Source organism: Nothoprocta perdicaria, unplaced genomic scaffold, assembly GCF_003342845.1.
Source record: "Nothoprocta perdicaria isolate Ctin4 unplaced genomic scaffold, notPer1 scaffold_120, whole genome shotgun sequence".
Lineage (NCBI taxonomy): Eukaryota > Metazoa > Chordata > Aves > Tinamiformes > Tinamidae > Nothoprocta > Nothoprocta perdicaria.
Window position 1 is genome coordinate 2337088 of NW_020454317.1, and position 23217 is coordinate 2360304.

The 23217-nt window shown below is 43.8% G+C and overlaps 1 protein-coding gene across 1 annotated transcript in view; it reads right to left on the reverse strand.

Annotated features, from left to right (window-relative positions):
- Window positions 1-23217, reverse strand: part of SIDT1 (SID1 transmembrane family member 1) — a 42722-nt gene that overhangs the window by 8677 nt on the left and 10828 nt on the right. Inside the window, exons 2-16 of the mRNA XM_026054325.1 lie at window positions 19356-19477; window positions 18282-18452; window positions 18032-18077; window positions 15251-15352; window positions 14369-14462; window positions 13412-13477; window positions 12923-13016; window positions 11554-11597; window positions 5819-5890; window positions 4150-4298; window positions 3840-3913; window positions 3141-3207; window positions 2036-2109; window positions 981-1104; window positions 499-616 (exon numbers count right to left, since the gene is read on the reverse strand). Coding sequence (XP_025910110.1) covers window positions 499-616; window positions 981-1104; window positions 2036-2109; window positions 3141-3207; window positions 3840-3913; window positions 4150-4298; window positions 5819-5890; window positions 11554-11597; window positions 12923-13016; window positions 13412-13477; window positions 14369-14462; window positions 15251-15352; window positions 18032-18077; window positions 18282-18452; window positions 19356-19477 — 1417 coding nt within the window. The remainder of the gene's footprint in view (window positions 1-498; window positions 617-980; window positions 1105-2035; window positions 2110-3140; window positions 3208-3839; window positions 3914-4149; window positions 4299-5818; window positions 5891-11553; window positions 11598-12922; window positions 13017-13411; window positions 13478-14368; window positions 14463-15250; window positions 15353-18031; window positions 18078-18281; window positions 18453-19355; window positions 19478-23217) is intronic.

The following is a 23217-nucleotide window of genomic DNA, read 5'->3' on the forward strand; positions in this document are numbered from 1 at the left end:
AGCAGACATGAAGCCTTAGTGCTATGTGACTTTGGATAGCATCTTTGCTTTGCCGTCAAGCCGTCAATCTAACATGCTCTGGGACAATAAAGAATAGGACCCATAAGACAAATGCTCAGCAACACAAAGCAGCACAGGAACAGGCAGGGAAGCAGAGAGGTCCCCAAAGAAAGCATTTCCACTGCAGTGGAGTACAAAGAAATCTGGGCTGCAGCACTCAGACATCCTGACTGTGCATTTTCCATCTTCAATCTCTAAGCAGAAAAAATGAGGGAAGCTCCTGCCAGTAGCACACTACTGAAGTCCCCAGGACCCTGGAAGGGAGGTTGAAGAGCAGTAGTCCCTTATTTCCAGAGTCATACACCTCCTGACTACACCTTGAATTAGGCAAACTCTAGGGAAGTTTTGTGCAGGCAGAAGAATGGGAAATACTCAGCAGGAGGCAGAGCACAGCAAATTCCACCACCAACTCAAAAGCAGACAGGTAACTCAGCTTACCAAACTGGAAATTGGAGTAATTTGGGCAGACATGATAACAGGCACTGAGCACCCCTTCCATCATCAGAGCAATGCCCATAGCATAAAAGAGACCAAAATGCTTTGGGATTCCATAATCCTGGAAGAGAGTAAAGCTGCACAATACAATATCCCTCACTATGCCAATCACAAGCGAATTTTCATTCTCCCTTTGCGTCTTCCCCACTACCCACCCCTGCATCTGTCCTCTCTCTACCAATACCAACACAGTATGCTACACAGCCAGCAGAATCCACAGGAAACAAATCCAAGTTAACTGCATGAAACTTCTGGCTTGGAGATCTCTGTGTCCTGGTACTGACATATCTTGAGACAAAAGAAAGACTCAGTCCTCCATCAAGGAAAGCAAATGGAAAGCCACTGTGTAGCTCACTCTATTTAGCTTCTAAATCCCCCTTATCCTTCCCATCCTCCACTAGGTCCCATGCATCAGTGCTCCTTACCAGAATATAGATATCTTTCATCTCCATGGCCCGACGGTGGAGGATGTCTCTGCGCAACACAATCAGGAGGAAGAGAAAGCCCAGCAACACGTGGCCCACATTGCTGAGGATGTTGTTGAAGGCACTGCAGGAAACAAGAAAGTTTAAGATAGGGACAGCAGAGCACCTGAAGGGAGAACCCTAGGTCACAGACTGTGTGTCTGATCTTTTTCCCTCGCTTACTCTGCACTTTATCAGTTGTTCAAACACTTGTAGTTAGTTTTACATCCTGCATGATAACTTTAGGTTGGATACTTCACCTGTCTCAGTGGATTTAAACACTTTCCTTGTAAGATTCCAAACTTTAGGCTCTCTGCATTTCATAGAATCACAGAATGGTTGAGGTTGGAAGGGATCTCTAGGGATCATCTAGTCCAACCTCCCTGCTCACTAGAGCACAGGGCACAGGGTCATATCCAGGCTTGTTTTGAAGATTTCCAAAGAAGGAGACTCCACAGCCTCTCTGTTCTGGTGCTCTGTCACCCTAACAGCTAAGAAGTTCTTCCTCATGATGAAACTTGCTGTGTTTCAGTTTGCACCCATTACCTCTTGTCCTCTCCCTGGCTATCACTGAGAACAGTTTGACCCCATCTTCTTTGCGTTCTCCCTTTTACATTCTCCCATTTCCATGTTAGATCAGAGAAATGCTGCACTGAGCTAAACTTCTGAGCTAAAACTGACTGAGCTAAACTTCTTTGCAGAGCTGCTACGTCTTTGATGCCTACGGAAGTGTTTAGAAGAGCTCCAGAGCCCTTCCTTGCTTTCCAGTAGATTTGCTAAGGAAATTCAAGTACCAATGTTCCTGGGTACCAGGAACACTGGTACCAGTGTTTCTGTTTCACTGCAACAGAAAGCCGTAGCTGAGCTAAGGGGAAAAGTGAGGGAGACTCTGCTATGAGCCCTAAATCTCTGTGGTCTTATCAGCATGGATGCTCTAAGCCTGGCAAAGACAAAATCTTCACTCAGGTACAGCACAAACAGGCAGGATACACAAAACCATATCAATGGTCACACACCTCAACACTCCAAGGGGGTGAGCACACAAGAAGTTGTAGTAGCAGATGTCCTGATTGCCTGTCACATTCACTACCTGGGAAGAAAGGAGGCCAGAGCCCCAGTGTTAGCACTTCCTCTCCATTTTGAAAGGTCTGCTTTATGCACTAGCATGCAAGCCAGATGTAAATGCCGTACTGTGTATATATGGCATTCATGAGTTGCAGCTCTATAACACTACACTCTGCAAATGGCTTTGCACAACCCGCTATAGCTCGGAGACTATGGTACAGAAAAGCAGCAAAACCTGCTGTAGCAGCCCAGAGGTGCTTTGCACAGGACTGGATGTTATCAGCCAAGTCTTTGGTTGTTCCAAATCCCCGCTGGTCTTTTTTTTCTCTCCTTGTCCAATTTAATGGACTGGGTGCCAACATTTTAGGAGAAAGTCACTGAGTCAAGCACCCTGTGCCTCAAGAGGCATTTTAAGGACTAGGATACAGCGTAACTCAAGCACCAGAGAAGTAGCAGCATTTACAAATGAAGCTTTTATGAGGGCAAGAGGGTGATAGGGGCCACAAACTTGAAAGAAGTTTTCAGAGGAAACATACTGTATCCTCACCCCTCCCCTAATAGGGAGATTCCTCCACCTCCACTAAAAGAACAAGAGGCAAAAACTAGATGCTAATGCATCTCTGCTGCTAATGCATCTCTGAATAGCAGCAGGATGGTAAGGGTGCAAGCAGAGGTAGGGAAGGAGAGGAGGAAAAAAAGTCACTCAGTTCACAACAGATCTGGTAGATGAGTAAAGCTTAGAAATAATTTATTCCTCCTGCCTCTAAGGTGAAACAGGCCCAAATGAGACATCAGAGAGGTAGGAAGACAGTTGAACTTCCCACTTTCCAGATAAAAATAGCAGAAAAACTGCAAGCTCTGCATGTCAAGGCCAGCAGCAGCGCTCAGCACCTGGTGCAGAGAGCAGCTGAAGTAAATTGCTCCTTAGACATTAAGAGGGATTCAAGTATGACCCCATTTTACTGCAACTGTTCTTGCACCACACAGATGCAGAGCAGGCTTAAAGGCAAGAAGACCAGGCTGACTCAGGGGACAGCCACGCAGAGGCTGACGCACCGTCTGGTAGGTGATGACGAGCTGGACTACTGGCAGGGCATAAAACACTGCTATAGTGATGATGTTCCTGCAGGGAGGAGACAACAGCAGCAATTACACACAACAGCATAACCACCACACGCCCAACACAGAGCCCCATTGTGCTTGCGGAGCTCGCACATACAACCCCATGCCTAAGAGCACAGATCCTTCTCTCCCAACAAACCTTCCAGTCAGAGCTTTATGCCAGCTCAGTTGCAATATTCTGGAGCAGAAGAGCAAACATGCTAATACTCTCCAACAAAAAGCAAGTGCTAAAGGGCACAAAAAAGCTAGCACGTGGATCACACGCATATGTGTTTAAATGACAATTCCACCTTCCTCAGTGTGTTCCAGTACAATGGTCATTATTGTACTTTAGAGCTGTTAACACAAGTGAGTTTTCATCTCGTTTCATTCGATCTGTTTGAACTGGTCCACAAATACCCTCACTTGAAGTATGTGAGACCTGCAGCTAGTGGTTGGAACAGAGCCAGGGGCAGAGTGCATAACAGGATGGCTCAAAAAAATCCTCAAGCCTAAAGCGTTTTTGAAAAATCAAGCCTAAATGCTCAAGCCTCAAGCATTTTTGAAAATAAGAGCATGTGGACACAAATGAAGAGTCCACAACCAAAAACTTAGCACTGAACTGTAGCGTTATTCAAGTTATCATCGCCTTACCAGAAATAAATTTTGTATTTTTTGCTGACAATCCTTCGGTCCTTCCTGGACAAGTCTGACAAATAGAGGAACACCTAAAGCATTAGTAGTATGTGAAAGAGAGAAAAATTAAATCACTCATTTTAGTAGAGCACCATGACAAAGACTTTCTAGACTGTGGAATAACACTCAAAATACATTTATTTTTGTTACAGGAAATCCTTCAAAGAAGGAATGGAAACTTAAAAAACCTGGTAAGTAAATAGTGCTGGTACTGGTCCAGCTTTGTCCATTGCCCAGCATCACAACCGTGGCTGCAATGGCAACTTACCTTAGTGCGGATGACATTCTTATCACTGTCAATTTCTGGCATGGTGTCGAAGTCGCTCTCTTCCTCAACAGAGCTGTCAGTGTCAGAATCATCTTGCGGCCCTCGCTCGAGGGAAGACAACTGCTCTCCACCATTGGAGCTTGACTCATCTGGAGTAGAGTGGAGAGAAGGAATTGGTCAAAGACTAAATCTCTCTATGGACAGCATCAAGGAAATAACCCTTCTCTGCTATGAAAAGCGGGGAAGGCCATTTCAGGGAAACAAATTGTCCCATGATCACAGCACTTCCCAAAATCTCTGAATGCTAGAAATAAGTCACAATTCTTTCCTTATCCATTCTGCCCCTTACCCCAGCATTCTCTTTGTCCCAGCGTTTCCTCTGCTTTTTATCTCTGTAACTTTTTCTACTCTTTATTAGCCTGGACTCTGAAATCTGGAAGTCCAAAACAAGCCAGAAAGTCCTACTGAAACAACAGTGTGGGAGTCAGACACACGTTGTCAGGCAGTTTTTGTATAATCTTTGTGTGTAAGCTTTTCTGAAAACATGTAACAGACTGGAAGAAAGAAGCTGGACTTTCAGAGGCAGAAGATCTGCTTTGCCTCCCCAAATGTATAGTACTGCTCACCTGCAGGTTATTGGGATTGCCTGTACTAACGTCCAGTATAGGTAGGAATTCACACAGCAGGAATTTGATGAATTCCCTGCAAGCCTACTGCTCAGATTATTTGAGCAGAACACTTAAGTTTAATCTTCCAAATGCTTTTAAAGCATACTCTTGAAAAAAGCTTGCAGCCCTCAACTCTGTTCCAAGATCAAATTCCTCCTGAATTTTCTCGGAGGCCATAAAGCCTCAGTTCTGAATTTCTCTACCAGGTGTTTGGAGGTACTGCAACTTCACAGTTCTACAACAGGGCAGCATCTGAGATGTCAGGGTATCTTTACAGCAAGGAGAGCAAACGTAACCTAAGCAAGGACTAAAAATTACAGAGCTACTGCCCTCATCTGAGCAACTCTGACTAGCACCACATCACCTGCACCTGAGTCCCAATTCTGCCAAATCCAAGAGCTTTGTCCAAGAAGTCCCTCAGCATTGAGCTGATCAGGACCTGCCCTTCGACAGGAGCAACACTTGCAAAGAGATCAAGAAATACTTTGGCAAAGGAAGGAATTTTCCATAATCTCAATATAGCAGCATTCTAGAGAGCTTTGTTTCCTCTGCTGCCCAGGGCATAGTTTATCTTTTGACAATTATTGCTCACCTAATGAAGCCTCCAGAGAAAGAACTTCCATCTCTCTCGTGCCTTGTGGCACACAGTCCAGAGCATTTCCTTCTTTGGAAGACTACAGAGGCTTAATGAGCTAATGGCAGACTCTTGGAGGCTAGCTTGGGAGGATATTTGGCAATGTAGTTCAACCCCTTGCTAGAAGCAGGACTGTGGCTTTGTCTAGCTGAGACTAGAGTATGTTCCAGAGTTGTGCTGCTTTTTTGGTGCAAAATTATTTCCTACTATACTGCTCGAATCTCCTAAGCTACAGTTTCTTTTTGTCCTGTTGTTAGACTAGCTTGTATCTTCAGTCCCTTCGGGTCTTAAAGCACTAAATCTGAGCGTAATCTTGTCCCAGATACAGTCCCCACTTCCCTGCCCCTAGGTATGGAAGATACTGTACCAATAGCACCATAGCTGCTTCCCTCAGAAGTACTGGCTGTAATAGGATGTGAAGAGGTCATTATCCCAGATCCTGCAATGGAAATAGACCCATAAGAGCTAGTTAGCCTTAAGTCAGTGAGAAAAGACCAAGGAGGCACTCTACCTCCCACTAGAGTATACTGCAAAGCAAATGTTTCCTGATGGGCAAGCAAAGAGTTAACAACTGAAACTGCCAAATTGAACAAACTCTGTCAATGTGCCAGAAAAGTGATAGAGAAACCTTGGGTACTATCCCTAAAAACAAGATAGGGAAGTTGGAAGCCTTGTGAAGGTACAGCAGTTTTGTTTTGCTAAAAATTGCAAACAGTACCCAACTGGCTAAAGAACTGATACATTTGCAAAACATCCAATAAGGGATTGAAATCCATCTCACTAACGGTATAAAGAGCAGATAATCTTTTGGAACTCACCTGAAGATTCTGGAAGGATCTCCTTATAAGGATAATTATAGCACAGTCACATACTCCTTCCCTAAGAGTACAGAAGACAGAGTCTAGCACTGATGAGTTGAGCTGGGATCGAGAATGACACCTGACCGACTTCCCTGGCTGGACCTTGATTCTCCCTCCACTCCCCTTAACCTGGAAGACTGGGCTAAAGTAGCTCCTTATAAGGCTGGAAGTCCCCTGCACACTCAGGATGTACTAATCACAAATAGTTAAGTTTGGAAAGGACCTCTAGAGATCTTCTAGTCCAATCCCCCTGCATATGCTTGCAGGACTGCAAGGCATAGCAAACTCTAGGACAAATCTCATATTTGCAGCACTCGTATGAATTTTCTAATTCTTTTCCTCCCTCTCCCTCCAAGTGAGGATCTAGTCACCTGTCACTACCTCCCTCAAGTTATCCCTGGAAAAGTCACAGACAGGTTGTCAAGCATGCTATTCCCTGAAAGGCAGAGAGCAAGACACACTGGGACAACATCCTGTCTTCTAGTGATGGCAAATGGCAAGAGAGGAAATGCTGCTCTTAAAGCTTCACCCTTGTCACGATATTGTGCAGCTAGTATATGGCAGAGAGGCAGAGGGAAGATGAAATATATCTAGCCTGACAGAGGTCCAACTAGCCAGTCAGTACATAAACATACTCATCATTACTGTAGCCTGACAATCCCCCACATCTTTCCAAGTTCTTCTGGCTGGCCAATGCCCCACCCATCCCAAAGCAATGAGCATAGGCAGATCTTCCTGACAATGCTGACAATGTGGGCAGTCCCACACAGCAAGGATATTTGACACTAAGTCCTGTTTGCTCTATCCTCTGACACATTCATTGTGCTTGTTTGGCTGTGGCCTTGGATCTGGTGTCCTCTGCCCTCCCAGAGTGGTAAGGCAAAGAAAACTGAAAGAATATCATAGGAGCATTTGAAGTAGACAAAACAGCATTGATCATCAGCCAAGGCAAGGCTCTCCTCTGCAAGAAACTTCTTTAGCCCTGAAACAGCACTAGCAGCGCTCTTGTTGCAGACTGCTGCAGGAACAAGCTATCTGGTAGGTACAAGGTTCAATTCTGATGCACCATCTGCTCATCATCTGCCATGCAATGTTCCCTCTCTCATGGTAGATTTTTACCCCTGCTGCTTTAAAGTTGTTTGGAAATCATGATAACCAGGAAGAGTGCAAGAGAAATGTTTCCTCGTGTTCATGACACTGAGGCACGCACACTCAAATGACATAGAATCATAGACTAATACAATGCTTGAGGTTGGAAGGGACCTCCAGAGGTCATCTAGTCCAACCCTTCTGCACACGCAGGGTTGCCTAGTGCATGTGGCACAGGATTGCATCCAAGCAGGTTTTAAAGATCTCCAAAGAAGGAGACTCCACAACCTCTCTGGGCAGCCTGTTCTAGTGCTCTGTCACCCTCACTGTCAAGAATTTTTTCCTCACGTACCTGTGGAACTTTAGGTACATCCATTTGTGGCCATTTCTTCTAGTCCTATCAGTGGCCACCACTGAAAAGAGGCCAGCCCCATCCTCCTCACTCTCTCCCTTGAGGCATTTATAGACACTGATCAGGTCCCCCCCTAGCCTTCTCTTCTTCATGCCGAACAGGCCCAGCTCGCTCAGCCTTTCCTTATAGGGCAGGTGTTCCAGGCCCCTGATCATCCTCAAAGCCCTGTGCTGGACTCTCTTCAGCAGCTCCACAACTCTCTTGTACTGGGGAGCCCAGAATTGGACACAGTACTCCAGATGTGGCCTCACCAGGGCTGTGTACAGGGGGACAATCACCTCCCTCAACCTCCTGGAGATGTTCTTCTTAATGCACCCCAGGATCCGGTTGGCTTTGGCCACGAGGGCACCCTGCTGCCTCATGGTCGATTTGTTGTCCACCATGATGTCCAGGTCCCTCTTGGAGGTGCTGCTCTCCAGAAGGTCAGTTCCCAGCCTGTGCTGGTGTCTGGAGTTATTCCTTCCCAAGTGCAGGACCCTGCACTTTCCCTTATTGAACTTCATGAGATTTCTCACTGCCCAGTTGTCCGGTCTGTCCCAGTCTCTCTGGACAGCAGTACAGCCCTCAGGGCTATCAGCTACGCCTCCCAGTTTTGTATCATCAGCAAACTTGCTGAGGGAGCATTCCATCCCTTCATCCAGGTCATTTAGGAATAAGTTTAACAGGACCGAACTGAGGACTGACCCCTTGGGGACACCGCTTACCACAGGCCTCCAACTGGACTCTGCACCACTGATCACCACCCTCTGAGCTTTGCCATGCAACAAGTTTCTAATCCATCTGTCTGCTCATCTATCTCACACTTCCGAAGCTTGCTCAGGAGGATGTTGTGAGGGACGGTGTCAAAAGCTTTGCTAAAGTTCAGATAGACGACATTCACCACTCTGCCCTCATCTATACATCTGTGAGGATGGTGGATGTGGGCAAAGATGTCCACATCATCTTTCTCTCCAAATCAAGCAGTAGCCACAAAGGAAACATGCCAGCGAGATGAAGTGTTCTGCACTGGCTCTAATAGTCACTGCAGTCTCCAACTCAGTCACTGATTTTGGTTACATTTCCCAGCATGTGGGTGAGTCACCAAAGCAAATGCTGGGCTACATGGTGACCTAGGTGTGGTTCTTCCACAGTTTTTCTCTCCTTTGAATAATTATGATGTGGAATGGGAGGTGTCAAGATGTCCCCCAGGGAAGGAAGAAAGAATGAGGAAGGAAATTTTTTCTGTTTTCTCTGGAGAAGAGRCGGCTCAGAGGGGATATGATTAATATGTATAAGTTCAGGAAGGGAGAATGCAGGGAGGAAGGGGACAGGCTGTTCTCACTGGTGGCCAGCGATAGGACGAGGGGTAATGGACACAAGCTGGAACACAGGAAGTTCCGTCTCCAGGTGAGGAGGAACTTCTTTACTGTTAGGGTGACAGAGCAGTGGAACAGGCTGCCCAGGGAGGTTGTGGAGTCTCCTTCTCTGGAGGTCTTCAAAACCCGCCTGGATGCCACCCTGTGCCACRTGCTSTAGGTGTGCCTGCTTGAGCAGGAAGGTTGGACTAGATGATCTGTAGAGGTCCCTTCCAACCTTAAATATTCTGAAATATTCTGAAATATTCTGAAATATATATAGGAAATAATATAGGTGACAGGAGCAATGGGGCACACAGGACTCAAAGCAATGTTGGAGATCACAGAGAGAGAGTTTTACAAGCATCTCTGTTGTCTGCTTTTTTATTTTTTTTTTAATTTTTATTTTTTTTTCAGAGCAAGGGAAAGAATAGTGGAGTAAAAGGAAAGAGGAGAGCCAGAGTCACTTTCAAGGAAGAGAAATTCCAGTGGGTGGGGAGAAAGTATTGAGAAAACCAACATGCAGCGGGTGATCGGCAGGACAGGAAAAAACATAGTTAACACTTTCTTTTTCAACATCAGAAACACTCTCAAGAGCACATGGGTAGGACATGGTTTCTTCACAGAGGAAGAGATGGGGCTGTGACAGATAGCCAGGCAATGTTGGGCAATGAAGAGGGAGAGGCCCACATATTTGGGAGGAAAAACACAGCAGGTGAAGGTATCCAATTTCTCTATCCTTTCTTTGGGATGCTCTCTTGTGACCTTCCCTCCCCAGGAATGCAGCTTTCCAGTCACCTGCTCTGGGCTCAGCTCAGCACCTCCTGCAGGTGACCTCCTGAGGTCTCTGAAGACCTCAATTACCAGGATTTAATTTCCACCTATTGCGAGGGCAGCCTGGAAAACAGCTTCTCAGTCACCAGCAGAACTTGCATCCTCCAGGATACCACCAGGAGTGGCTGACCCTAGGCTTCTCATCCCAGGGCAGCTCCATCACCCTGCTGAGACCATGCCTCTTGGGTTTACAGTGACCCTTTGGCATCAACTTGGGCTCCTCCAGGCCCCTAATTCAATTCTTTCATCTCTCCAACCTCCACAGTGTAAAGGTCATTTCCATTTTCACTGCTGACTCCAGCACCCAGAGTCCTGCTGTGGTTTTGCAGCCAGATCTCCACCAACTCAGAGTATTTTAAACACAATTTATAAATTCCTGCTTGCTTGATTGTGAAGAAAACCATTTCAAACACACATGAGACATAACACACAAATGTGTAGTTATATGTATATGTATATTTAGACATAGCACGTGCCTCTCAATCTGCTTTAAAAAGCCACTCTGAGAGGCCAAAGATCCTCAGTCATTTGACAGAAGTATTAACTCAGTTACTGCCAAGTTATACTGCAGATACTTTAAGCTGAGTTCAGTTATGTTAGTACTCTTATCTATTGAGAAGCAGCCAACAAGGGAAACTGAAGAAGCTGGGACAAAAACAAATAAACCTACAACAACAAAAAGCAACAAAAAAAAAAAAAAAAAAATGTTCCTCTAACCTCTTCTTGCTGCCAAAACATAACTTTCTACCCCCAGAAGAGAAATACAAATGATGATGCTTCTTATTCTCAAACCAATGCTTTAAACTAGTTTTCAGGCACTAAATAAACAGCCAGCCTCCCACACATCCTCAGAAAGCAGAAATCTCAGGTACTCCCTACCCCTCCACATGCCAAAATGTCCATCTTTCCTGAGAGCTTTTTAAATGCATTTATGTTTTGTAACACTGAAATGTGTGCGCAGCATAAAGTAAATGGAATCCAATACCAAAGTAAATAAGACAAGTAGCACTACTTTATTGTATTAGTCATTCATTTGCTTTGTTGTCTGAAACTCACCATTAAAGACCAATCAAAATTTAATTTAAAGAAACAATAAAGGAAACAAACAAAAGAAAAAGTAAAAGCAACTCCATGCTTAAACTAAGCAGGGGAAATCATAAAGAATAAAAAAGCTGTCAGAAAATTGAAGTTCCTTGTTCAGAAGGGAACAAATCCAGCAGCAGGAACATCAGTTTGTAATCGTTCTTGTCAAGGCCTGGCTTTCCTCCATCCCCACAGAAAGCCAACTCTTTGGAGAGGGAGTTAAGACCAAGTTTGTGGGAGTCTGCTCCATGTAGCCTCTCTCATGAGGGCAGAGAGGAAGTCCTAGCATCTTCCACCAGTGTCAGAGACCATGTGGTACACATACAAGAAAGGATGAAGGGTTGAAGGGATAGAAGGTACTTGACTTGCATCTCCATTGCTCAGCCTGGGAGCCATACCATTCACTTAAAGCTGTCATATAATAAAAATAAAAATACTACTACTACTACTACTACTACTACTAATAATAATAATAATAATAAAGACTTACCATCATCAGGACTGTATTTGCCAGTTGAAGCCTTTTGCCGAACCCTAAAAAGGAACAGACAGCACTCATGAGATACCCAACAAACCCTACCATTTGCCAGTTTTGACAGAGGCACCTAGAACACCAACAGGTCTACACAGTGCAAGTCCTAAAAAAATCTGTTGCAACTTTGCATGTCTCAGACATGACTGCTTCTCCTCTACCTCCCTAATTTCTAAAGCAACCTCTTTAATTTCCAAGCAGAAGCGAAGTCTTTTTTTTCCTCAATCAACCATCAGAGACAGGACAACCAGTGACATGACCTGCCCAACACTGTTCAGTGTGCTATGAAAGACTCTAAAACTTTGTTCCCAAACCTGTCTCTCCCATTCTGGGAACTGCAAACATAAGAATCCATGGAAGGGACAGTAGGGCTGGAGCCCTGTGTCACTGTGATACCCAAGGTGTCTATACCTTCATTGTTGGTGGGAAAGGTAAGGAGAAAAAAAATCCTTATCTGCAAAACTCATCTGCTATTTGATGAAAGTTCTCCATGAGTCTAGATGAGAACCTATCCAGCTGATGCCAACCTCTGCCCTGTAAGCCAGGGAGGACTGTAATGGGAAAGTCCTACTTACTGAGCCTCTGTACTTTCACACAAAGGATATACTTTAACCAGAGACACTGCCTATACATTCTGCAAGGACTATTTCCCCCAAGCCCCTCCTTTCCCTACCACCTTACAGGCACTGTCTTCCTTCTCCACTAAGGTTCATTGCTTGTTAGCAGTTACCTGTCGCAAGAAGACAACTCTCACCTTCCCACTGGGCTGCTGGCCTTCCTCTGCTTCTCCAGTCCTGCTCTCTTTCAAGAAGGCTTAGGCTATAACCAATGTCCTAGAGGGGACCCTGGGGCAGGTAGAAGAGCTGCTTTCTTTCTCTGTGGGCAACCTGTCATGGTAGTTGGGCCCAGGATCACCTTGGGACTCCAAGGCCCTATTCCACCTAGTACTTGGTCTTGCGCTCCGGAACTCCTTGGTTCCCCAAAGCCCTGCCATTCTATATTTCAGACTGGCCATATTACAACTCCCAGCTGCAACCCTGTGTCCCTGTATTGGAAAACCCAGGGACTGGAGACACCAAAAAAAAAGAGAGAGAAAAGCCTTGGTTTCTCAGCACCATGATCCCTACAGGGACAAAATAATAATAAGTTTACTGGCTGACCCTGCACCAAAGTCTCCTGCTTGGTTGCCCTACTTGATTCAAATGTTTGTAGCCACCTCCCTGGATGTACTGCAGAGGGAGACTTAAACGATTAAAGGATGAGGGAGGCTCAGAGGAATAAAACAAAAAAAGTTGGATAGTTCTTTTTGTAAAAACTCTTGACTCACCTGATATAGTGAACGAAAGCAACAACCACTGAGCCCAGGTAAAAGGAGAGGAAGCTCAGGAAGCTGAAGAACATGGCTTGCACATAAATAGACTCTAGAGAAAAGGCAGCTATCAGTTCACAGGGAATGGGCAGGCTCTCAATGGGCCTGCTCCCTCCCTGTGGGACCACTCCCAGTGGGACCACTCCCATCCCACTCTTCGCAGTACTAACCAGCGCCAACCTCTTGCCCCAAGCAACCTACCAGTCCCGTCTACATTATTCACCAAGAGTTATCAGAACATGTTGCAAGGTCTCCCACCATCTCTTTGCCTCTAAGACTCGCTAGTGTGCCAATGATACCATCCCATACAGGACTTCCTAGAAGACACCAGGGCTTCACTAGTTTCTTCACCGTCCTTTCATGGGGTTGACTCCTCAGCCATGCCCTCCTGCGCCTAAGTGCCAAGTTCCCCCCAAATGCCACATTGCTCAGCAAGGAGACACTAACTTTTAATGGAGGGCACAACTGTGACTTGAAGGTTCTTTGTTCGTTGGAGGTTCCAGGTACGGTTTCCTGTCAGATGCAAAGCATACAGAAAATGTAAAAAAGACAAACATTAGTCATCTCTGGTCCTGTCTTCAGTTCTCTGCACTTGCAAAATTCTTTTTTTTTTTTTTTAGCTAGAAGCATTCTGATTAAGCCTTCCATATATTGTTCAAGTTTATATATCTGAATGCAAAGTATAACCTTTTCATCCAATCCCCAGAAGGGCAGTTTCTCCCCTTGCAAATATTAGGGCACTATCTTTGTCCTCTTCTCTTGACCTAAACTCTCCTTCCCATCCCTCTTATATATACCACACTATCTTTTTGTTATTTTTCAGTGCTACTTAATACACTCTGCAGACTGTGATAGGACAAGATAAATACACCCAAAGGTGACAGAAATTAGTGGTGGGTGGGAGCCCAGAAAATCTGTTGCAATCTCATTTCTTCTACAGGGAGGAAGTCATTGGCTTTGAGCATATCCCTAATTTGAAGTGAGCTCTGGTGTGCTATGGGAACAGCTACATCCCTACTCCATTTTCAGCTATCACAGCAGTAGTGGAGCCCTTTCCCTGGCCACTACCCAGGAGGAAGACACAAGCTTTCTGGCTTGGAAAGGCATCAGTCTCTTGTAAAATTACGCTAACAAGTTTTACCCTCCCTCAAGCATGGAGCTTTCTTTAATCTCAAGATAAAAGGTGGAGAGGTTATGGGCAGGAGACAATGACAAAGGACTATAATGGATAGATTTGTTAACCTACCAGACATAACATAAAATATGTATTTTGGCCTTCTTGGGTCTACCCAGATGACATAAAGTTGTATAACTATGTAATGTCATCCCACAGGTAGGCCACCATGTATTCCTGGTTCTATCACACACATGCAAGAGCCAAGCCTGACTCCTAACCCAACTTACCATGGATAGAAGAAGGCACAGAACCCCCACAGGCATAGTCCTCTGGCTTGATGACAAACACAACAAAGAACTGCTCACCTGGGAAGTCCTTTTTCTGCACAGGTGAATGAAAAAAAGACAGAACCCATGAAATGCTCTCATTTGATGTTACTCATTTCCCTTAAAGGTCACAGCAAGAACTCCACAGGCAGCAGCCACAGCATCTTCCACCTCTGTCCCCATCTTGCTGTCCCCATACTACAGGTCTCTTATTCAGTGACATGGAAAATGAGGAAAGTGGCACTCTTTGCCAGATGTGAGCTACAGTCAATGATTCTCACAGGCAGCAGCCATTCCCCCTTTCCAATAAAGGAACTTTCCACCAGCAACTGTGAAAGGCAGAAGGAGAAAACTGAAATAGAAAGGAGGAAAGCTTCATGCTTAGAATTCAGAACTTCTCCTTTTTGCCTTGAGCTGGAGTGAGAATGAATGAAACAGTCACATCTCTTCTTTCAGTTGCAGCTTCCAGTCTGTCCTCCCAGGAGAGAGAGAGCCCCATGTCACAAGACAGTTGGGTGTCAAACATGAAGAAGTGGACGTGATCATAAGTCCCCTACTAATAGAATGGGCAGGAACAGCTTTCTCACTTATTTACAAAAAAAGCACAAAACAAAACAAAACACAAAAGTCTGGGTGGCCTGCTTGAACTCAGCATTAGTCTTTGCCTTTTTCCCATAGGACTTTCATTCCTTCTTCAAGTCCTCCCTTCCTTGCTTCTCTGGTAGGGTGAAGGCCTTCTGAGGTTCTCTCTCTGCTGGGATTTTGCCAGATCTGCTGAGCTTTTGCAGGAGGGTAGAGCCCCAGTAAGGAGCCAGGTCCTTGCACTCCGTCCCTTAGACTTACCACAATATCCTGGATGGAGACAACTGAGCAGGGGTAGACTACGTCAGACACCACTTTGACGATGACCGAATCCACATCTTGAGGGAACCTGTATAGGAAATACTAGAAACAGAGCAGGATCCTGAGAGTTGCAGTCAAGAATCCTTCCTGCCATTGGCTTCAGAGTCTTCCCTGGCACAGCCCCATATCTAATCTAGACTTTGAGGTCGGAATTGGAGGGCTCTAAAAGACTCAGATTTCAAATATTAAGACCTTACACTACAAAAGAGCCAATGAAAAAGGTAAAGACAAGCCTCATCCCCACACAGATGACATGCAAGTAGCACCCTAACTTCTGCTCCTCTTAAGCTTTTTTCCACCTCATCAAGTTAAACTCATTTTATGATATACTCCAATTTAAGTTGCAATGAAGAACTGCCAAGTGTTTCCACACTACTAACTATATGTAACATAAAGGGCTTGTTGGATTTTACTGCAGGTGGGTTTGCTCAAAGAGCAACTGTGAAAAAACATTAGGTCAAAAGTCCAAACTCTTTACAGAGTTACATCATTATATAAATATTTTCTACTTTTGCAGGATTTGGGGGAAAAAGTTTGCCTTCTTTCAGCTTTGAAAATAGTTCAGCTATTTCTCTGAAAGATTTTGGAAGACAATAATGTCTATGATATTCCCACTTCTCTTCTCTTAGGGGGCAGCCCAGAGGGAAGTTGGTGGGATCAGGAAACACTCTTCCCTGCCCCAGCAATGGTTTTTCAAATTCAGGCAGAGGACCACAGAGGGAATATTTGCATATTTTCTGCTGGAAGCTTACTGTACTGGGTTTGAAATGGAAGCCAGCTGTTGAAGTGGACAGGCTTCCTGTGCCTGCATCTCCAGGCAGCTTGCTGCAAGGGCTGCTCCAACCCAGCCCACTCTCCCTTATGGTCTCCTCAGCCCCCTCAGAGCTCCTGCTCCCTGCAGAACACAAAAATCCGTAGCCTGTCTTGGCTCCTACTCCCAAAGAAATATTCCCAGCTGGTAACCTCTCTTTAGGCCACATATGTGTCCGTGAACAGTAAGGGTCAGGCATTTCTAATTTCCCTGCTCTCGTCCCCTCTCCATGAATTAGATCCCCACATTAGAAGGTTGGAGATAAGCCAAAAATCACCCAGGGTTTTCCCAAGTTTGGCCTTTTCTGCTAAAAAGCAGCTATTTCCACCATCCCCTTCCAACTAGGGGTCCCTTTATTTTAAGGAAACACTGGCCTTGACCTCAATCATTTTAATAATCTCAGTCCTCAATCTGAAAACTCACAAAATTGGTTTCTTCAGTAGAACACTTTTTTATCCCAGCCACACACTGGCTCCAGCGGTCTGAGCTCCCTGGTCATCAAGGTATGCTACCCTTGAAAAGCTTTAGGTCTTTAAGGACATCACCCATGACGGCCCTTCTATGGTTTTCCTCAAGCTTACACAGTGGTACAGAATTAACACAAAGGCTATGGAGACCTACAGTTCTCTAAAGCACAGCCACTAAGTGGTACAAACACATCAAGATAACATCCTGACCTTTATGAGCATATTTAATTTCTTTTCCCATGCTTAGGCAGGAGCTGGATTCTTAGTGACAATTCCTTCAGTTGTTACATTTGTCCTTTCTTTGGTCTTAGCATTATTCCAAAAATTATTTAGATTTTTAAGTGTTTTATTTGTTTGTTTTATTTTCCTCTCCAAACTGCTTAGAAGTTTATTTGGTTTACAAAAAAATACAGCATTATATCAATTAAGATACACTAATTTTGCACTGTATATATCTAGCCTATGATTAAGTCACCCACCTCACCATACAAATTATGACAGACTGAAATCAAAATTAATTCCAGGCCATATTCCAGCATTCTGCACTGAATTCCAGCATTCTACACTGAAATTAAAAAGATCCTAATTAATGAGGATTTATAAAGAACCACCTGCAAACAACCACCATTACTCCACATGCTTTTATCATATAAAATATTGTATGTAAATCACCATAAGATATTTGATAGCAGAATACCTGTTAATATAAAGGAGCCTAGAAGTAAGTGGTGTAATTAATGGTGATTTTAACAAAAACAGCCTGACAGCCTGATTAAATTACATATTTTTCCACTTCTGTGGTCTCCTGTACCACTTCAGCTAGTACCAATGGCATTTTCAATGAAGAGAGGACTTGTAGTACCTACAAAGCTCTGGGCAAGATGTATTGTATGTGCGTGCACCCTGCTAAACTAGATCCTACTGACCTAGACACTTCATTTATCTGCTAGCATCTTGACTTGCTTCCATGATCTACAAATAGCATTGTGAGTTCTGACGTAATTTTAGAGCTGTTTTTTTGCAGTGAAGGACTGCATTTTGGCATATCAGCTAGAGCAACTGAGTCAGTGCTAGCTGGAATAAAACATTTGGTGCACACTATTTAATTTCCCATGAAGTGCAGTAGTCCAATGCTTTTTGGATTTCCATACATTTCTGGAGTTTCCTGCACTGCAAATAACATATATTTGCTCTGGTCACACTTTTTTTTTTTTTTTCTGTTTCTTCTTCTTAATGAAGTGTTTAATTGCTTCACAAGAGGCCCAAACGGGGACAGAGGCATGGCTACCTACTCACTACATCCAAAGAAATGAAAGAATAAGGACATTTTCTTGCACTTCAAGAGAGAAAAAGTTCTAAGGCTTTTGATAACTCTAACAGGAACTATTTGGATATGACAAGATATACGAGCAACCACAAGCAACTGCATGCAGCACTCCTTACCTGGGGCTGGGAAGGGCTGGCAGTGAAGCTAAAAGCTTTGTCCGTCCTGGAAAAGAAATTTCAGAATGAAGTCTCCCTAAAACTTTCAGTTTGGGGATATACACATGGTGCCTTCAGGTTAAGCATCAGAAAAACTAAATAATCTCAGGGCATTATCAGAGAGGGGGAAAAAAAAAAGCTAGATGGGCCTAAATCCTCTATAACAAATATACAAAGCAATTAAATTTGCATTCACCCATTGCCAGCTTACTCAAGTTGGAAGTTGTTGAGCCTAGTGACTAGTAGTTCATATGCAATATCAAACGGTGCCATGGAAGCAACATCCACAAATATAATCTGGTCGGAGTGTCCTGCCTCAGGTGTTGGCTCAGAAGGGCAGAGAGTCCGACTGACTTCTTGGTAGTTGTAGGTCCTCTGATAGCTATAACAGATGGGGGCAGGCGGGAAGAAGAAGATGGACAGAAAACAAACAGTGGTTAAAAAGGTTGTAGGTCAAGGAAAGACCAGATTTTTACCCCACCTGCACATGAGAAGCTACAATCATTCCATCTTTTATTCCTAGCTCACTCTCCACTCTCCTGTTGCTTCTTGAAATCTGCACATGGGTCTGGTAGTCTTCAACATTTTGCTTCCTTACACATTGACCATGCCATCTGCAAGATCTAGTGCAAATGACTCTAGTGCTCTCTGACTTGCTGCTGTCAGAGAGGACAATAACAGTCCAGAACAGCAGCTACTTTTTAGCCATCACCTGCAACACACAAGACCCCACAAAGCATCTGCTACCCAGCTCTAGAATTTCAATCACAAGGCAAAGCTTCAAACCAAATTTTTCATATTTTAAGATGTCTGCAAAGTCTCAGTACTTGCAGCACGCCTAGATCCATGTTTGGTGAAACATTGATTTGGTGAAATCCATGTTTGATGCACAGCAGCATCATTTTCCCAAGATGAAAAAAAGATCTAAATATCTCTTCTGAGAGCTGGTTAAAACTAAATAACAAGAACTACTTACATACACCATGCCACACACCATGCCATTTGGTACACTTACTGCCTAGTGACACAGTTAGATCCACCACGGACAAGCCTTCTTGTACATTGTATATATAATTAAGAAAAAAAAAGACATGAGAGCAGGCTGACAAGTAAGATGCTATCTACCAAATCCAGGTCCTCCTATGTTCAGCTGAGACTCATCAAGTATGCTTTACAATCAAGCCCTGTAATCTGCACAAGTCACAAGACTTAGTATCAGAGAAAAGCTAATGCTGGACACAGCTCAAAAACCACTGTATCATGAGGTAAAAACTCCAATACTTACAGGCCTCGAAAAATTAGTGGAACCTGCCATGACAGCACCCCCTTCTGTTGTCGAACTACAAACAAGACAGGATACTGGAGGTTCTCAGAACTGCTGTTCACAGACACCCGCACCGCATCTACCTGTGGAAACAAGAGTACAGACAGGTGTCAGTAAAAGACAGAAAAGGAGACTGCTCCAAGCCTAGCTGGGAGACTATTTTCTTCACTAGTCTGATGTAGGTGCTGAAAATATCCACAGGATAAGCAGGGCTTATCAGTGAACTGGTTATCCACATCCAGAGGACATTTGTAGAAGCTCATGGTCGCAGCAACTCTAATCCAGAATCACACCCTTTTCCTCACCCTCGCCTGAACGTGACCTTGTGCCATTTGTTCCAGGTGTTCTGACTAGAGCAGAGCGGGGTTGGACTAGAGGATCTCTAGAGGCCCCTTCCAATCTTAACCGTTCTGTGATTCTGTGATTCTGTGATTGACCATGCAATGTAACAGATTTAATGAATTCATTACTGAGGTTATGTTAACAGTCCCATCTTTCCCTTTGAAAGTCAAGAATTGTTTTCCCTTCATGATATCAACTCCAGCAACTTCCAGAGCAGAGGGCAAAAGGCAGAAGGGGGGCGGTTAAAGGGGGAAAGACGTTTTATCTAGTTGAAATCACCTACTCTCTCCATTCCCCTCCAAAATTTTAAGAACAAGCAGTTCTGACAAAAGAACCTCTCCCTGCCACACAAAGCCACCATTGATCTCACACACCCCTTTCCAGCATTGACATAAAAATCTACTAGCGCTGCATGTAAAGACAAGAGGAATTTCAGCTAAAAAGCAAAAATTTTTAATTTAAAAATCGCTTATACAAGAGTAAAAACCCTTTGAACTTCCTCAATACCAACCCTTCCTCACTTAGCAATAAAGAGATGAGGAGGAAGCTTTGTCTGGGCAATAAGAGAGTCCATCTCATTGCACTCTCTCCTACAATGACAACACTGCTGAGAGATTTGTTTTCACCAGACTGTTTCCAATCCTGCAGAAAACTAGTCCTGTTTCTCTTCCCCTCCTTTGCACACAAATAGGACCACGGTCTCCGTTTCATCAGTGTCCTCCAAGCAGAAATCCTTGCCTCCTGCAGAAATCTGAAGGCAGGTTACTGCTGGAACTGGATCCAGACTGCTGGAACTGGATCCAGACTCGATCTTTTCATGTACCAAATATTCTCTTTGACAGTCAAATCTTGCATGATATTTATCAGCAATAACCACCCATTTGCCTTTTCTTCTGTGGAGCTGAAGCAGAGACAGGTTTAGAGACTTCTGCTCCACACATTTCTTCTCATTGCCAAGTTCAGGTCATGTGCATCTTTGCACTCACTGGCTAAATCAGTGAGTTTGGGTTTTTAGGTCATTGAACTTGAGCTTTTTGTCCTGCATTTCAAAGTAGACAGAACAGTTAGACTGCTGAATAAAGACAAAGCACTACCAAAAAAAAAAAAAAAAAAAAAANAAAAAAAAAAAAAAAAAAAAACAGTGTTAGAACAGGAAAGATAAATATTTGCAGTTCAGCTCTTTCACCTCCCCAGAGATAGAGGAAGCTGAAAGAAAAGCAATCAAATTCCTTTCTCAAGATGGGAACAGGTGGAGATCCAGTCCCAAACTCACAGCTGAGCAGCAGCACCATCATGGCTGCAAACATTAAACAAAATAAACTGGGCTCTTGATATGAAAGAGTCCTTGGATTGATAAAGAGAGCACCATCCTGTGCTAAATAAAACACTGGAAATGCTCTGGGGCTTAGCCACATTCTCCACCACACCCACGTGTAGCCTCAGGGCCTTCAGGGATTATCAGTCCACATTGCAACAGTGTTTGCCTGTGGGCCTGTTGGGGCACCAGGCCAAACCAGTGGGCAAGGAACATATCCGGCAAGCAAGCACACAAGCTGTTAGTTACAATGCAAGTCTGCATCTACAGAAGCGACCAAGTTGTTGCAGCTTGCTGATGCACTAGAGAGAAGAGTTTCATTTTTACACAGATCCTGAAATTAAGTAACGTAGGATTCAGATAGATGAGCTACAACAGTTCGAGTGTTAAATAGACCATGTCCCTACAAGTGCTGACCTCTGCCATTCTTTCACTGCCAAGCAACAAAGGATGTTGAAATACTGAAGGAAAATAATTCTGAGACACCAAAGCAACAGGAGTTATAGGAGCTCCTTCCTGCCCTCTTATGAGCTGCAAGTTCCACTCCTGACCAACAAAAAAAGTAGTAGAGCACAGTTCAAAGGAGCACTCTCTTTAAGCCTTTCCCTGTCTCTGCACCCTAATGTCAATAACTTCTAATTGCTGTTCAAAGCAATCTACCAAATGACATTGGCCCATAGTTTCTCACCAGCATATTACTAGCAGTATTTAGTAGCCAAAGCAGTATAAACTCAGGGGCGGGCTCTGGATATGTCAATGGATGTATTAATGCAACTGTTCCAGAAAGAATGTTTTCATTTAAAAGTTCTACTTTGTGCAAATATGCTCAATACGGACTTATGGTCTGACATAGACATTCCCAGACGTTCACTTGTTTGCAAGAGTGTCTGTGGAGCATAAATAGAAGAAAGGCAAGTAAAAGACATGCTAATATTTATCTTCTTTCTTCTTTTCCTTTTCTTGTTTTTTAAATGACCTCAAACCAAGGTCATCGGGGAGCCTGCATAATGGTCAGAAAGAGAAACTAAGAGCTGCCATGATGGATCAAATGGACATCGGCTTCTGACCGCCTTCGCAGAGCTCAGGAAGCTTAATAAAAGAAAAAAAAATCCTTTTTGAACAGCTAGGTAGGAGACTGCCTACTTCCAGGACACTGTCTTCCAAGTCCACAGCACCTGGGGCCCTGGACTAGGATAATCCCTGAAATCAAGAGTTTAAACTGCCTCTCACCTCCAGCTCACTACAGTAACTCAGAGGTTTTTCACCTCATCAATACAGATATGGATGGAATTCTGTGTACTACATGTCCTTTTTTCTTTTTTTTAACCGTGCATTTTCTTTTAAAAATAAACTGAAGTTTCCCATTTCTATGCTTTCCAAAAAGGCAGCAGCATAGGGAAGGCAAGGAGGAATATTTATGAAATCCTCTGTGTTTATGTAAATATACACTGCAGGAAATAACGTTTGCTTATGCAAATATGCTAAACTGTCTCCTCAAACTAAGCAGATGGCACACCCTTGCAATATAACTTTTTACAGATCACACCTTCATTCCCTGTACATGCCCTGAAATAGCAGACTAAGCGCATAGAGACATACGTTCCTAACCAACAGCTTCTGCACAAGTTATGTGAGGACATTTCAGTCTTTACTTACACTGTAAATGTTTGTATTATAGATTGCTGCATGTTCTTGAAAATAACTCAAACTCAGGAAAGGCAATTTGGTAAAGATACTCTTGTTCAGAGTTTCTTTATTTTTTTAATCTAGAAGTCAAGGGGGCTAGAAGACAGGAAACAACATATGACAAACTCTGACGAGATTTACTTTTCAATGGCAGGACAGATTAAAAAGAAAAAAGTCATTTTGATTTTTAAGACTTGGAAAGATATCCTTATACACACAATCTATTTTAGTTCAACCACAAAACTCTGACCTTGCCCACTCAGATAGCAGAAAGAAAATAGACATGTCACCATCTGAAGATGAAAGACCACATTGCAAAAAATAAGGGCTGATCCTCAGTTTTGCCTGAAGCCTGCAAGCAGACCATTTCCTTTAAGATACCTTCACCTTTTGCTTGGAGGAAACAACAGCACGAAATCTCAGAAAAACACAGAAAAGAATTAGGTTTGCAAGACTCAGGAGATCATCTGATCAAACCCC